Source organism: Panonychus citri, unplaced genomic scaffold (assembly GCF_014898815.1).
Source record: "Panonychus citri isolate SS breed McGregor unplaced genomic scaffold, ASM1489881v1 Contig00111, whole genome shotgun sequence".
NCBI classification, from domain to species: domain Eukaryota; kingdom Metazoa; phylum Arthropoda; class Arachnida; order Trombidiformes; family Tetranychidae; genus Panonychus; species Panonychus citri.
Genome location: NW_026515516.1, coordinates 227,147 through 244,501, shown reverse-complemented (window position 1 = coordinate 244,501; position 17,355 = coordinate 227,147). Strand labels below are relative to the sequence as shown.

The 17,355-nt window shown below is 31.0% G+C and overlaps 3 protein-coding genes and 1 pseudogene across 5 annotated transcripts; 3 read left to right on the top strand and 1 right to left on the bottom strand.

Moving 5' to 3' along the window:
- The first annotated feature begins 361 nt into the window (after positions 1-361).
- On the top strand, positions 362-3,506 carry LOC128389780 (uncharacterized). Of its 3 annotated transcripts, XM_053349407.1 has the most exons (4): positions 362-798; positions 2,365-2,634; positions 2,705-2,980; positions 3,056-3,490. In XM_053349407.1, the coding sequence occupies exons 2-4, from the start codon at positions 2,368-2,370 to the stop codon at positions 3,191-3,193; spliced, it is 681 nt and encodes a 226-aa protein (XP_053205382.1). In that variant the 5' UTR covers positions 362-798; positions 2,365-2,367; the 3' UTR covers positions 3,194-3,490. The 3 variants fall into 3 exon arrangements, with proteins under 3 accessions (XP_053205382.1, XP_053205380.1, XP_053205381.1); XM_053349405.1 differs by having other exon boundaries at positions 471-798; positions 2,705-3,495; XM_053349406.1 differs by lacking the exon at positions 362-798 and having other exon boundaries at positions 2,139-2,634; positions 2,705-3,506.
- A 4,246-nt stretch (positions 3,507-7,752) lies between these two features.
- On the bottom strand, positions 7,753-10,130 carry LOC128389770 (uncharacterized). Its single transcript, XM_053349400.1, has 3 exons — positions 9,321-10,130; positions 8,406-8,595; positions 7,753-8,321 (listed from the first exon to the last, which is right to left on the bottom strand). The coding sequence occupies exons 1-3, from the start codon at positions 9,927-9,929 to the stop codon at positions 8,068-8,070; spliced, it is 1,053 nt and encodes a 350-aa protein (XP_053205375.1). The 5' UTR covers positions 9,930-10,130; the 3' UTR covers positions 7,753-8,067.
- A 3,153-nt stretch (positions 10,131-13,283) lies between these two features.
- Positions 13,284-15,664, top strand: LOC128389974 (ABC transporter G family member 20-like; annotated as a pseudogene).
- An 89-nt stretch (positions 15,665-15,753) lies between these two features.
- Positions 15,754-17,283, top strand: LOC128389973 (very-long-chain (3R)-3-hydroxyacyl-CoA dehydratase hpo-8-like). The gene is made up of 3 exons (XM_053349634.1): positions 15,754-15,939; positions 16,073-16,599; positions 16,708-17,283. The coding sequence occupies exons 1-3, from the start codon at positions 15,857-15,859 to the stop codon at positions 16,788-16,790; spliced, it is 693 nt and encodes a 230-aa protein (XP_053205609.1). The 5' UTR covers positions 15,754-15,856; the 3' UTR covers positions 16,791-17,283.
- Positions 17,284-17,355: the final 72 nt, after the last annotated feature.

The window sequence follows — 17,355 nt, the reverse complement described above, 5'->3', positions numbered from 1 at the left end:
ATCGAGTAATCATTTTATTCAAATTAATCGATTAATCGGTTGACAATTTAATTCTGAATTATAATTTCTTAATTGTTTAGGATCAAATTTCTTTTTTTTTTCTTTGATTAGTGCCTCGTTCTTTTCATGGTGAGATTCAGTTTTTTTATTGTTAATTAGCGATGAAGATACAGATAAGTTTGGGTAATTTAGTTAACAGGTAGTTGGACTTATTGGTTGAATTTGTTAATTTTTTAGAGTTAATTGTTGGAAGAAAATGTTTAATCTTCTTGAATTTCGTAGAAGAAGTGGCGACTCTCGTGCCTATCGTATGAAACACTTTTCGAACTGCTCTTTGTTCACATTAGTAGTTCTAGAAGAAGAAGAAGAAGAGAGAAGGTGAATTGAGCTAATTGTAGTTTTCCAGCTCTTTTGTTTAAATAAACTATTTTTCTCTCAAAATCATCAAATCTTTGCCTACGGTCAACCAAAACTCTCTCATTCTCTGCAACTATTTTTGGCTGAATGATCAATGTTTCTCTTTTGGTGAATTTTCTTCCATTTCTTTTTTTTTTGTGTCACTCGTACCTTCCCAGGTCTTTAACAGGTGTCTCTCCGATTGTGTCCATTGGATCTCAACCACTGTTTCCATCCTCTCTCTCTCTCTCTTTCTCTCTTTTTTTTTGACTTCGCCATTTTGGACTCAATTTCGGCTTCTATTATTTTCCACCTTGGTCAATATGATATAAAGAATCATCATCATCCTGCTTCAAAAAAAGGACAACCGTTTATTGTGATTGAATACTCTTCAATTTTTGGGTGAGCTCAATATTTATTTAAATTTTTTCCACACTTAGACTGTCTCTCTCTCTCTCTCTCTCTCTCTCTCTCTCTCTCTCTCTCTCTCTCTTCTCTCTATCACTTATCTTCCACTTTCTCTTTCATTTTCTCGTTTACTCTCATCATCAACCACCCAATTCCATCTCAGTGTAACATTTTCTTCCCATTTAACTCTCACTTTCTACTCTTTCCTTTCCTTACTTTCTCTCTTTCTCCATTTCATTGTCAACATAATCATCATAAGCATCTTTCTCTTTCTCATCTTCTTCTCCCCCTCTTTTCAACAACATCTTTATCTGAGAAAGAAAAAAGAGGGAGAAAAAGAAAGAGACCTTTTACCTTTATTACCAATCGGTTTTCACCCTTTTTTCATTTGTAAAGTTATCATATTATTCAATAAACATTGATAACTTTGACATTATCAAAAATCGAAATCATTTATCAGCCATTTGAATCATGAAGTGGAACAAACAAAAAACTTTCCTCAAGAATTGGAAAGTTTCAAATTCTGTTGATTTAGTTACAAGGGAAATCAATATGGTCAGATCACAATTGGGAATTGATTTACTATTTTTTTCACTAATATTTTTTTTAGGGGAAAAAAGTAAAATTGATTGACCATGAGCAATTTCAAATGAATCTTTAATCATCTAAAAAACATTGAACAATTCAACTAATCACCATTATTAGTTAACTTAGAAAATCAATATAACCAATGGCCAATTTAAGTGTGTCCACTTTGTGATAAACGCTTTTCATATGGTAATGTTGGTATATGAGCTCGAAGACTCTGTAATTATAATGAGTAACAATCAACAATTAAATTGTCACAATTAACACTCGGTAACATCCTCATCAATATGTTATGAAATCATATCAATTTATGACTATGATTGATTAGCTAAATCTGATTACTATTCATTTGTATTGATTATTTTAAAACTATTTTAGTTTTCATTAATCTAAATCAATAATGATCAACAAATTTAACTAATTATAACAAACAATTCTCTTGTTAGACCCTGTATAACTTTTTCTAACAGAAAAACTGGGAGCTAAGATGATCATTTTCGTAATGTTCACATTCGATTCTACTAATTAAAATTTCGAAGAAAAAATGCTTTTTCGTTTTTTGGTCATTACTCGAAGTTCGATTACTAACGAGTGCAGCCTTTTCTGAGTCGCTTGCAGATTTTTATCGAGAAAATTGTAAAAATCGACGTTTTTAGCCTGAAAATTGATTAACTTATTAATTTTCCTTCAAACTTCATTTTTTGCCTTCGTAAGAGAGCAGATTCGTTTCCAATAAAAATTAGTTCTCTGAGGTGATAGAATCTATTTCAGGCTTTACTTGAACACTCTAATGTTTGAGAGACACAACCTCAGGGTGATTTAACCGAGATTTTCTCATATTTACGTACACATAAACTCTCACTGAGATATGAAGTTGAACTTGACTTTGAATTTCGTCAGAATTTTGTCAGAAATGTTTCTCTATTCTAATTAGCTAATTAATTTTATTTTTCTTGATTTTATCAATTGTAGAAAATGATTCGAAAGCCAAATGAAGACCAATTTAATCATCTTCATTTCCATTTCCAAAATGATTCATACGATTCACCAGCATTTTTGCTTAATTCGATAAACTTAAAAAAAGGAGGAGATGATGAATGGACAATGACTAATCTTTTCGCGACTTACCATTTATTAGTCCTCGGAAGTGATCTAATCGAAACCAGAAAATATTTTAGACAGAAACAATTCGCCTTATATCAAATAACACCTCACTCCCATCCACACGAAAGATATCTCGCTGTAAGTGAATGATAAGTTTGATGATTGATTTCATATAACTTGACCAAGATTTTTTTACTTTAAATTTCAGGAAAAAATTCGAATGCCAAATGATGGTCAACTCGAACAATTTCGTACTCATTTTAAATCGAAAAGCACCAAAAATACACCAGAAAAATTTCTGGCACATATTAACCTAGAGAGAGATTCTGGTGAGCCCGGGTGGTCGTTCGACAATCTTTATTCGACTTACGAGTTATTGATTATGGGGAGTAAATTTAGAAAAATGATAAACGGCAATCCATCGAATGAATATAGACAAGCGGCAATTGAGATAAATCAATTCCAGATTAATCGCGGTACTGCTGTAAGTTTAATAGATATTTTTTACCATTCACCTCGAATATATCTGATATGTCCAAATTTTCCATTTTCTTCCAAGCGTTTTTCGGATTCAATGGATATTCGCAATCCACCTGCTACTACCAACCATAATCAGTTCTCTATCATTAGCTCGTCGACTTTTCAATTCAACCAATCGACTAGTCCCGTCCAACACCAGTCTCAATACAAGAACTAAAAGTCATATGAATGTCAAACTTGACCAGAGGACTGAACAGAATTGAAGTACTCGACTTACGATTTTCAAGGTCATTGGGGTCATTTCTCGGAGGACGCGTTGAAAGGTCATTTTAAGTTCTTCATGTGAAAAAGCAAATCAAACAACTTCTCAAATTTTATTTTGAAGTGACTGTTTTGAAAGGACTGCAAGATATCATATATTCCGTCCGAACAATCAAACGAGTTTTATCAGGACACTGAGCGCTATCATCAATGATTATTTTTTAGTACGAAGTATTTTCATACGTCAAACAAAAAATAAACTTTTAAACTTTAACTTTTCATTCCCTTCTTATTGTTTTTTTAATTCTTTCATTTTTATCTTGCATCTTCAACAACTTTTCTTCTTATTATTAATATCAACCAAAAAAATCAACAATTGAAAATTTCTATCGTGACACTAACCAAATCGCTACAGATTTTTTTGTAAGGTAAACTCATAAAGGGTAACAGAAATGGGAAAGAGAGAGAGAGAGCTCTAAAGATGATGGAAGAAAAACTCAAAACCTGAAATAAGAAAGAAAAAGAGAAAGAGAAAGAGATAACTTGAAAGGAGAATGTTTTTTTCTCTTCTCCTTCACAGTACCAGAAGAAGAGAGATGCTGAATAGATCAAATTGAAGTTTTCCAGCTCTTTTGTTTATGTAAACTCTTTTTCTCTCTCAAAATCATCATCATCAAAAAAAAGAGAGAGAAAAAAAAACACAAACATAGATAATTATTTTTTCGCAACTAATTATTTTTCTTATTAACTAATCACAACAACGTAAAAGAGAATTTTTTTGTTCTCTTTCAACAGCCAATGGGAAACGAGAAAAGTGTAAACATTTAACTTCAAATCTTTTCCAACGGTCAACCAAAACTCTCTCATTCTCTGCAACTATTTTTGGCTGAATGATCAATGTTTCTCTTTTGGTGAATTTTCTTCCATCTCTTTTTTTGTGTCACTCGTACCTTCTCAGGTAATTAACAGGTGTCTCTCCGATTGTGTCCATTGGATCTCAACCACTGTTTCCACCCATAAATTATTGTGAATATCAGAATAGATCAGAAATATTAATGAATTGTTTTTCATCCAAATCAAAAAGATTGAGTGAGATATGAAGTTGAACTTGACTTTGAATTTAGTCTCTTTATTTCTGCCCAATTTTTACTTATTAAAATTGTTGCTCGTTCAATTTCCTGTGTTTTTTATTGTCAGAAATGTTTCTATATTCTATTAGCTAATTAATTTTATTTTTCTTGATTTCGTCAATTGTAGAAAATGATTCGAAAGCCAAATGAAGAACAATTTCTCAGTTATCATTCTCATTTCCAAAGTAGATCACGATGTAAACCACAAACTTTTCTCAACGTGATAAACCTGAATGTAAATCCGGGCGAGGAAAATTGGACAATGACTAATGTTTACGCAACTTATCATATATTAATCATGGGAAGTGAGCTAGTAAATGTCAAAAAACTAAATTTTTTGAAATCACTCGCCTTAGAACAAGTCCAATCGCAAGTCAATCCAAACGAAATATATCTCGCTGTAAGTGAATAATAATTTAAGGTGAGAAATTGATTGAAAATCGTATAATCTGAGGACAAGTTGATTGACTTCATATAACTTGACCAAAAATTTTGTTACTTTAAATTTCAGGGAAAAATTCGAAAGCCAAATGATGGTCAACTCGAACAATTTCGTACTCGTTTTCAATCGAGCATCAAAAAAAATGCACCAGAAAAATTTCTGGCACATATTAACCTAGAGAGAGATCCAGGTGAGCTCGAGTGGTCGTTCGACAATCTTTATTCGACTTACGAATTCTTGATAATGGGGAGTCAATTTAAAAAAATGATAGGTGCTGATCCAACGAATGAATATCAACGAGCGGAAAAGGAGTTAATGAAATTCCGAATTTCTCAGCGCGGTTCTGTTAAAAGTTCGTAACTTTTTTTTACAGTAGGTACAAGTATTTAAATTATAGTTCACAAGATTCACCAAAGTTTTTCTCGATGTGATAAACATAGAAAAGAACCTGAAGAGGATGAATGGACATTGACTAATCTTTATGGAACTTACCAGATCTTACTCATGAGAAGTAATTTGACAAGATCTAAAACTGATCTATTACTTTGATACAGTCGCTCGTCTTAGAATAAATCTAATTACATGTCAATTCAAACGAAAGATATTTCAATGCAAGTGAATGATAATCGCAGGAGAAATAAAAATTTTTGGTCGAAAATATTTAAATCTGATAAGTTGACTAATTTTACATAAAATAACTTGACCGAGTTTTTTTCTAACTCTAAATTTTAGGAATAAAATCGGTGTCACCATGATGGGACATTTTGAAAGGCATTACTGTAATTGAAAATTAACCGAAAATCTTTGTCTGATTATTTCAATTGATTGTTAACAATTTAAATGTTTACTCTGATCGTTATCTTTTCTATTTTCCTTTTTTTCATTCCTAACGGTAACTGAAACCGTAATGATGTAAACACCAAAGTAGCACCATGATAATTATCATGATTGTTATGCTAATAATAAAAAGTGATCATTGAATCAACAATTAATACAATTTACCATGATGATTAACAGCTAATGATGAAACTTACGAAACTTTATGAGTATTGATTGAACTGAATTGCAATCGGACGTTGATAGGATGGATAAGCGGGGAAAGCCGCCGCAGCATTTGTACCATTGTTTGTTGTCGGCTGCAAGGTGGGCAATATTTGTCGATGGTGTTGATTGTAGTTGAAAATTGGCGTTGGACGAGTTGAATGTCCGCTGTTCATAAATTGTCCACTTCCAATTGTGTGCAATTTAGGTAATAAATGTGGTGGATTCGGATGGACATTTAAATTGTTATTGTTGGAATGATTTAAATTTGTGTTACTGTTGAATCGATTGGTTAAATTATTTGTTGATCGAATCCTTGAATCAAATGTATAATTTAATTCATCAGGCATGGGGTTTTCCCAGGAAATAATCAACTGATTATCTTCATTTTATTCAAATTAATCAATTAATCGGGCGACGATTTAATTCTAATTTTCTTAATTGATTAGTGTACCGTTCTTTTGATGGTAAGAGTTGTTTCTGTATTTGATTGTTACAACAATTAGCAAGGGAGATACATAATTTAGTTAAAAAGTGGTTGAGCTAATTGGCTGGATTTGTTAATTAACTCAAATTATTAAGATAATGATTCTGATGAAATTTATTTATTTGTCTAAAGGATTGTTGTGATCATCTAATGATATTTACTATTCAATGATGATGACAAAGTATCAAACAATCAAGGAGGAGAAATGACAAAAACCCACCAAGTGGGTAAATTAAACTGTTCCCACTTGCTAACAATTAAGTATCACGAAGAAGAGGAGAGAAAAAATTAGAGACAAAGGTAAAAGATGGAGGATGAACAAGAGATGATGCGGATTAACATGAATGATTTTTTTTTCTACATCTTCATGATGATGATGGGAAAAGTAAAACGATAGAGATGATGATAAACCGAAAAAAAGGGAAGAAAAATATTCGAAAAAGAGAAAATAGAAGAGAAAATTGTGAAACTGAACAGATGCTCAGGTTCCCATGAAAACGATAAAATCGATTCCATAGCAAAAGAGTATACCAAACCTCAGAATTTGGAGTTATCTTCTCTTTCTCTTTCTCTTCATCATCATTATTCACTTTCAACTCTCTCTCTCTCTCTCTCTCTCTCTCTCTTCAATTCTACATCAGATTCTCCACCCACCACCCACCTCATAGGTCTCGAAACAAACACAACAATCAACAACTTCCGATAGTTACCTTTCCGTGGATCTAATAATTAACCACCTTTAGAAAAACTTATTACCTTAATTATGGTCGAATCCATTGAACCATAAATTGGTATTATGTTAATAACCATCAATCCCGTTCGAAAAGGAGGATTGATTGTAGAGAGAGAGAGAGAGAGAGAGAATAGAAAAGAGCAAAAAAAAGTTCGAACCAAATTGGAACCTTTTGTTATCTTCGAGTTGTAGACACGCAATAAATAGTAGCCCTCGAGTGTTGATTGTTGATTAAATTGTAGCGTAAAATTAGGTCAATGTATTGATAACAATTGACGGAGATCCTTTTGATTGTTAGAACCTTAAGGCTAATACAATTGATCCATTGATTTCTTTTTAATCAACAATTTACTGATTATTTTTCTCATTTCTCATTACGCAAAAATCAACTGCTAATGATTATAATTAACTCTTGATTACAATCATTGTTTTCACCCTCTAATAGTTAATTTATTTTCACTGGGAAATCAAATTGCTTGAGAATTAAAATTTTTCCAATGATAAACAATCAACAAATAAACATAATCAATGAACCATTGATTAAATATCAAATGTTTTTACAATCAACTGGAACTGATTGACTGTGTTAATTATAAAGAGCTGATATCAACAATCAAGTAAATCATGATCAAGATGATGGGAATATAATAAAGCAAAAATGAATAACCGTTAATCAAGTAAATCCAGTGATGTTAATCAAAGACCACTCAGATAACGGTTGATTAACATTAACAAATCAAATGAGTTACAATTAACTAAATAGTCAGAGAAAATGGTTAGCCAATTGTATCACAATTATAGTGTTGATTATAAACCGGATAAGGAAATGATGAGGATGCTGTAAATGAAGAATCTACAAATTATATATCATTTATGTAATAATAATGTTATTAAAAAAGATACAATTTAATTGTTACGATTAAAAGTAAATCAATTGGATTGACTTTTTGCGAAGGAAAATTTTTCTTAACTGTACAATTAGATTGATTAATTGTGGTCACTTTGATTGGTGATTATTGTTACTACAAGGGTAACAATTTGTTAGACAATTTTCAATATTATTATCATTAATTATCGTTGATTGTTGTTGATCATGTTCATCATCAATCTCCTTAATTGTTGATTCCCCAAAACCTCTCGGATCTTCCGGTCTCCATATTTTGGCGATCATGACACTTCCGTTGACCCTTGGTGACCCTTTCTCGTAAGTCCATGATAGTGAATGTCCAGCTAATTGTAAACCATAAGGAACTATGAATGAACAAAATTGAAAAGAGAAAATTGTGAATCAAACTAAATTGTTTACTATTAAATTCGTTAATTGTTGTTAACTACCTTTCTGACAATGAATAATTATTTTCTTAACTTGTGCTGGTTGATATGTTGATTGTAAGGGGTCATTGGGGTTACGTCCGGTCGATATTAGTTCACTTAGAAAATCAATGTAACCAATGGCCAATTTAAGTGTGTCCACTTTGGATAAACGCTTTTCATATGGTAATGTTGGTATATGAGCTCGAAGACTCTGTAATTATAATGAGTAACAATCAACAATTAAATTGTCACAATTAACACTCGGTAACATCCTAATCAATATGTTATGAAATCATATCAATTTATGACTATGATTGATTAGCTAAATCTGATTAATATTCATTTGTATTGATTATTTTATGACTATTTTAGTTTTCATTAATCTAAATCAATCATGATCAACAAATTTAACTAATTACAAACAATTTGATTGATTTAATTTTATGAAATCACAAAAAAGTGAATTCAATTTCAAGTTGAAGTTAATCCAGTGGCTAACAAATGTACAAATCAAGTTAATTATTAATGGAAAGGATTAACAAGAGAAACAGTTAATCACAATTAATCAGTTTAATCAGTGAAAATTTAAATTGCTGTGATAAGTTAATTGAAAATCAATAAGACACAAAGAAATATTAACAATTAACACAGAAAATGTTACATTTAAAATGAATGCAAATGAAAACAAAACTAATCTTATTTAAATGATTTAGTTTAAATTGTTGTGGTTAGTAAATTAATTGTGTTGACATATAACCTTTGTAATGACCTTGTAAGTGTGTCAGGTCATTCAAGATAAAGGGTCACACGTGGCAATGACACGAGTTTAAGTGTATTGAGCGCGTGCCTTGGATCGTGATTTAGATAATCAATGAAAACCACTGACCAATTAAACAGTTAAACTTGTTGATTAAGTTAATTAAATTTGCTAATTACCTCGAACGCATCGTTAATTGATTGCATTCTCCTTCTTTCCCTTAAATTAGCCGCTTGTCGTTGGTGAATTTGATGATGAGCACCTCGGTGTTTTTTACGAAATCGTCGATGATGATGATTAGCTGACGATTTAAATTGTTTAATTGATGGTTCATAATTGATTGAGCTTTGATTAGAATCGTCACTTTGATCTAATGGTGATTCAATTAAGGAGGCACAAGAAGATGATGATGATAATGTGGAATCATTGTGATTATTGTAATCAACTGATGATTGTAATGAAGTTGAATATTCCGAGCAAGTTGAATCAGGAAGACAATTAACTGATTGTTGATAACCAGAGTCAATTGTTGGGCAACTTGAAACTGTTGATGATGATGTTGATTGTAAGCGATTTCCAATTTCAATATATGTTGATAAATTACCAGATGATTGTTGAGATAAACTTTCAGTTGAAACAATTAACTCACTTGAAGCAATCAAATGATTGGGATGATGAAGAGACGAATAATTAACTTGATTAGAATTGAAACAATTCAGTTCAGTTGAAGAAGAAAAAATTGTCGATGATGATGATGGCGGATAATTAGAACTTAAAATCTCGATCATTTTTTCATCATCAAATCAACTAATCACAATCAAAAATCTCAATCTAATAAGCGGATATCTTAATCTCACTTGGAAGCAAAAGTAATACGAGAAAAAGTGATCAGTCTAATCGAGAACCAAATCGAAATCACTTTGAACCTTTCGAGTACCTAATAGCCACTTCACAGCATAACACTTCAATCTCTCTCTCTCTCTCTCTCTCTCTCTCTTCGTCTTTCTTTTCATCATCCTCATCATCATCTAGAGTCTCCGCCTTACTGAGTATTGATGAAAGTGGTTTTCTCATTGTTAACCAACTAGATTTAGTTCTGGATTCTAAACCAATAAAAATCTTGCTCGACATTCCCACCCACTTTTACCTCAAAATCATATAGGTTTATCATTCCCATTTTCACCCCATGAAAAACCCACTCTCATGATGATAATCATTCATTTTTACATGATGGTTACATGATGAAAACATAATAACAATTTCCATCTCTATACAAAATCTAATTTACATGTTTCTTAATTACCTTTTTTCTTCATGTTCCTTGTCATTGTAATAGATACATTTTCACATTTAGACGATTAAATTATTATAATAATTTATTAATTTTATCTTGATAATAATTTTCATCCACCTTATAAATATTCAAAATGTTTCAATCGCCATTTTGTTTCACTTTGTCATTCATTCACATAATTATTTATTATTATTATTATCTTAATCGTCTACATCATCATGATATTAATAACATTGGAAATTGTTTATTGTTACATTGTGATAATATTGATTAATAACAATTAATGTAAACATTTTCAATGGTTTACATTCAGCACGTGCCCGGAAACACGCGTTACATGTTATCCTCAACCACTTCCGGATAACTAAAGATCAAGGTGGTTGTTGTTTTAATCGTGATTGTAACGGTAATTTCAATTTAATTTCTCATTTTTCACAAGTTCAAAATAGTTTACAATTAAATCAAAATCAATTCGATAACAAAATCAAGTCAACTTTTAATTAATATGTAAATTTTATCATTACGATTCAGATGATAATCAATCCGATGATGTTGATTGTGTCCAGTCTGTTAATGGTTTCCAATTTCAAGTATTAATCACAGATTAAGTTAATCATCATCTTGGTGATTAAATTGATATAAAAACATTTTGGATTATAAAAGTAAAGGTAAAAGATTTAGTTTGTTAAAGATAATTGAAATTGCAAAATGATAATAATACTTAGGGGATTAAGATGTATAATAGTTTATGGATTGTATTTAAATTACACTTAACAGTTAATCCGATAGAAAAGTGAAAAAAGCAAAAATAACAAAGATAAATACTTTTCCAGTTAGAGATGATAACATGTCATCTTCATCCTTATCCTCACCCTAACAATCACCAATCAATACTAATCCTCATCTTCATCCTCGTCCTCATCATCTCCATCTTCATCTTTATTTTTATCTTTATCATCATCAATCCAAAAACAACAACACCAACAATTAAAGATATATAGATTTCCAAATCTTCATCCTCATCACTTGATAATTCAAATACAATCATCATCTCAACCTCCGAATAGACAATCAACACAACCTTTACTCTCTCTCTCTCTCACTCACTCCCTCAAGATTGAAAAGAGAATAAAATTTTTTTCTATTATTTAGATTTTAACTTATCTATGGTTGAGTGATATCGATAATAATCAATTGAATCGTAATAATAGTAAACTAAAAAAAGGCAATCTAAAGTATTCACAATGAATACCCTCCTCCACCTCAATCACCCTCATCTCTCCCTCTCTCACTCTCTCATTCACTCTCTATCACTTTGATATTTTCAATGGATATTTGGCTGATTGTTTATTTATGTTCACTACTTTTAGTTTGGGACAATCAACAAAGTCCATTGATATTGTAATCACCTGGAAATCCCCAAAGTAACGGTAACTATGGTTCAGTTTGATTGTTAGATCCTATTGATAATTATAATCAAATTAAATGTTATTATTATAACTTAATCATCATAATGATAATTTAATATGGTCAATCCTTTTACCACAACAAAAAAAAAGTGTTTAACTTATTTGATTGTTGTTTTTTCAGCTTAAATCAACACAATCAGTTAATATAATATATAAGTTAGAAGCTTAATTGTTGATAATATAATATCAATAACAACAATTATCTCTCATAATTATCAACACAAAGTAATAATAAATTGTCAACAATCAACCATAATTTTCATCTTATAGTCCAAAACCCTTGTAATATAATCATCGTAATCAAATTAAAACTAAATATTAGTTTAAAGGGATAAATCATTTGGATTTCTCTCTCTCTCTCTCTCTTAATTGTTAACAATTAAAGGTAAATCCCATTGGAATTAAGTTTAATTGTATATTAGCATCTTCTGTGGTTGAATAATAATCAACAGACTATTTCAATTGTTTACTTATCATATTTCAATTACAATCAAGTTTAATTTTGTCAATGATTTAAAAAAAACACTAATTCAAAGGTAAACATTAAATTGTTAACCTTCAATTGAAACAATTAGACAAAATTTTCAGTTAATTTTCAATTACAATTAAAGAGGGTAAACAATTAACTGTTGCTTAAAGTTAAAATAAAATTTGAATATCAATTGATAATAAATATCAGCTGAATCTATTTTATTGATTATTGAATGAAAATACAGTTAATTGTTACTAAGTAAATATAAGATTTGTATTAGAAATTTAAATTGTTCCATTCAATTGAATTATATTGATTAATGATCACAACGTCTGTTAACAGTTAATCAAATCAACAACCGTTAACCAATCATTAGATTCTTAATTGTAATCAATAGATGTAATGATTAACTTAATTGTTGTAAGTTTCCAACACGTGGTTGGTTAACACGAGGCTACAGTTTAATAACCGTTGTATTGTAATGATTAAGCCTTCATAAGAGTTAATTGTTACTAGGGTTAATCAATTGGTTCCAATCAAGTTGATTGATAACATTGGTAAATATTACAATAAATTCAACAACAAAAAGAAACTCAATTGATTAGCTAATTTTATATTGTAAAAAAAAAGTTAATTGTTGATGAAACAATTGAAATTTTGTAAGAATAAACTTTTCTCCAAGTTAATCATTGATTATATTAAGCTCTTAATTGCTCAAGTGCTCTTAAAGAGGGTTAACAATTTAGTTAATGAACATGAAATTTGAATATCCAACAATTAATTGTTTGTGTCCTCGAGTTTTTTTAAGCCACCAATTAACTATTGATCGATGATCAATTGAACAAAAAGTTTATGATTATGTCTTAAAAAGCAATCAGCTAATTGTTTACGATCAGCATTACAATAATTTATGTTAATCATTAACAGTTAATTGTTAGAACTCAAAAGATTCACTCAGCAGACTCAAACTAATGATAGTTTTTTATCCTTGAGTTTTTAAATCATCTTCTGATTTTTATTCTTGTGATTGTCTAATTTGATTCTACAATGGATTCTGGACATTGGTCAAATAGTTCACAATTAGCTATTCAAGCGGACAATGTTTTCGTCACAGTGAAACAATCATGGCAACAATTGACCATTCTAAATGGTTTGTCGTTAACTGTGCCCAAAGGGTGTGTTTATGGCCTTATTGGTCCTTCGGGATGCGGCAAGACAACATTTCAACGATGTTTATTGGGCCAACATTGTATTAGTTCAGGTTTAATCTCAGTGATGGGTCATTATCTTGGTGTAACAAGTGGTCAGTTTGGAGAAGATTCTGCTGGTCAAAAGTAACAGTTTCAACTAAGCTAAAACTTGGTCCAATGTTTGGCTACATGCCTCAAGATATTGCTCTTGATATTGAATTGACCATTGATGAAATGGTGACTTTTTTTGGTCGTTTGTATGGATTGACATTAGAAGAGATTAATAATCAACTTGAAAATTTATCACAACGATTGGATATTTCATTAGACCTTCGAAGACAAAAGATTGACCGTTTAAGCCTTGGGACTCGTCGACGTGTTTCCTTGGTTTGTGCTCTTCTTCATTCACCAGAATTGTTACTTCTCGATGAACCAACAGTTGGTTCAGATCCAATTGCAGTGGACAAAATATGGAAACATTTATTGCACCTTCGAACCAACAACAAGATGACCATTGTACTGACCACACATTATCTAGAAGAGGTAAACAAAGCAGATTATTTTGCTTTTATGAGCCAAGGAAAAGTGATAATTGAAGATATTCCCGAACAATTTAAAGCCAAACAAAATTCAAATTCCCTGGAATCAGCTATCCTCTTTTACTACATGTCCAAAAAATTTACTGACCAACCAAATTTACAAATAATAACAAAATTAAATATAGACAATCATCACCATCATCATCATCTCCATTAACAAGGAAAAGATTGAATCATTTGGAAGCTTTTAAACTGTTAACTTGGCGATATTGGTCTCGGTGGAAAGCGTTCACTTTATATCAATTCTTGGGTCTGGGTGGACTTTTAATCTGTGTCTTATTCACCATGGGACTTTTATTTGGACATTTTCCAAAAGGATTAAGAATCGGAGTGGTTAATCATGATGTTAATGGTTCTCTAACTAATAGATACATTGAATCCTTAATTTCCCACTCAAATGATTGGCTAATTGTTTCCTATCTCTATGAGAGTGATGCTCGTAATCATCTTGAATCCAACAGGTTATCAGGTTATCTTGTTATTGGTGAAAAATTTAGTCAATCATTTACTCATCTTGGCTATTTGGATGGAATTGATTCAAATTTGGTTAATCAATCTCCTCGATCTGGAACAATTGTCCTTACATTAGACTATTCCAATAGGTTTATCTCGGATTCAATTGAAATAGTTACCACTCGATCTTTAATCAATTTAACTTCATCTCCATCTCAAAGGATTGAAAATTCCCACTCAATTGACGGCTTACTTTCCATTGAACCAATTTACCGATGGCCTACAACGGATGATCTTAAATTTCTTGCACCGACAAAAATTGTTCTAGTCAAATTTTTGTTCCATATAATTGAATCATTCTCAATGACTTTGGTTATGCTGATCGAGGTCTATGAACATGGTTATCTGGTTAATGAACGTTTATCCGCCGGTGGTTTACAAAGGTGGGAATTAATTGTTTCCATGGTCATTCTGTCAACCGGATTACTTTTACCAACCTATTTGATTGCTTTTACTTTTATCTGGTTAACCATTGATATTCCAGTTAAAGGTGGAATCATCTTCATATTCGGATTAACCCTTGCATTGATTATCTCCGGGATAATCAAAGGCCTTTTCATTGGATCGTTAACCAGGTCACCTGTTAATGCGGTTTTCCTTCAATGTTCCTATGGATTCACTGGATTATTTTGTGGAGCCGTTTTGTGGCCTTACCAATCATTACCCTATTTCATTAAACCATTAAATTATTTTTTTCCATACACACAATCAGGAGATTCAGCGGTTAAATCAATGATTTATGGACAATCAATCACAGATCAACAGGTTTACATGGGTTTAGTTTATTCCTGGTCTCATGTTATTATTACACTAATTGTATTGCTTTTTTTCACCTCAAAATGGAGACACAATTAGTTAATTGAAAAGTCACCATCACAATTTAACAAAAAAAATAAAGAACAATTAATAATCAACTCATTTTAAATCCTAATTGTTGGCAAGTGGTTTTTGTTTTCTTCTTCACTTTGCTTTTCTCCGAAAGAGAGAATTCAATTCAAACCTGGCGGTCGAATTATCGGTTCACATCGATAGTATCGATTAGAATATCGAATCCACATCAAAAGATTTTGATTCTTCAATTAGAAAAATTTTTCATTAACAATTAATAGTTGGCGATTTAATTGTTTCTCTTTTATCAATTTTTGTTTATCTTAATTGTTTGCAACTGTTGATTCAACATGTCCACCAAAAGAGGAGGATTAGCTTCTTATAAAATTGTCAAATTATATCTCATTTTATATAATGTAGCTCAATTTATTGGGTAAGTAAAATTGATCTTTTTTTTTGTGATTTTTTTCTTCATTTTCTTTTAGCTTTTTAATTGTTTCTTAATTGAATATTTTTGTGCTAATTAATTGTTTGGGCTATTTTTATGTTTTGTTCTCCATTTTTAGATGGGGTATGGTTCTATATGGTTTAGTCAATGGTGTTACCAATGGATCATCAAATAAGAAATTGTATCAGGAAGTAAGATTACCCTTACTTTTTTTCCAAACTTTACAATTGATTGAAGTTATTCACGCGGCAATTAAATTGGTACCATCATCACCGGTTACTACTTTTCTTCAAATTATCTCAAGGATTGTTGTCTGTTGGTGTATTGTTGAACCAATTCCTCAAACTCGATCAAGTATCGGTTTGAAACTTATCCTTGGTGCTTGGGGTCTCGCTGAGACAACAAGGTATCTCTATTATGCTCTTAACATAATCTCCTTGGTTCCAGGTATTCTTACCTGGTGTCGATACTCATTTTTCCTTGTTCTCTATCCCACCGGCGTTTCTGGTGAACTTTTACTCATGTATGCTGCTCTTCCATACATCAAGAAACAAGAATTACTCTTCTACAAACTGCCCAATCCATTGAACATCTCATTTTATTCTGATTACGCTGTCATGGCTTTCATGGCTTCTTACATTCCATGTAAGTTAAACTCTAATGAGAAAACTTGAAACTTCAACTTGAAAATCAACTTTTCCACCAAAAAATTAATCGCCAATATAAATTGTGTCTCTTTTTCCTTCTTTACAGTTTTCCCTAAACTTTATTTCTACATGGTTGCTCAGAGAAACAAGACCCTGTCAAAATCATCATCATCAAAAAAATCCAACTAATTGTTTGTCCAAATTGTCATCTTTTCTTTTCCTCTTTCTGTTAATCATCTCTCAAATTTTCTATCCTGGTAATACAATTGTTTTCTCCCTTCCAATGTCATCGGGTATCAATTTACAAATCACCAAACAATTACCAAGAGAAAAACAAAACAACAACACTGGAAATCAAAGTCACAAAACAGGGAAACAATTAGAGGATATCAACTATCAATTGCATTTAATTGGAAAAGCAGATTTGGTGTTTTCTTAATTCTCAAAGTTCAACCACAATGGGAAACCATAAAAGATTCATGACAATTGTTCAATCAACTATCTTAAATTGTGACTGGTTAACACAATTAAAGTGGCAAACATGAAATGTTTGCGGGGTTTCAAGTGGTATTCATACTTATTATGTAACAATTATAAATATTTAGATTAGAAAAACATTATGAAAGGAAGAGTTGGTGTTTAAATCTCTATTTAAATTTGAATAAAATTGATTTTCTTATTATCCCAACTTAATCTCACCATTAAGATGTTAATTTTACACGAAATCAAGACATGATAAGTTGAGTGATAATCC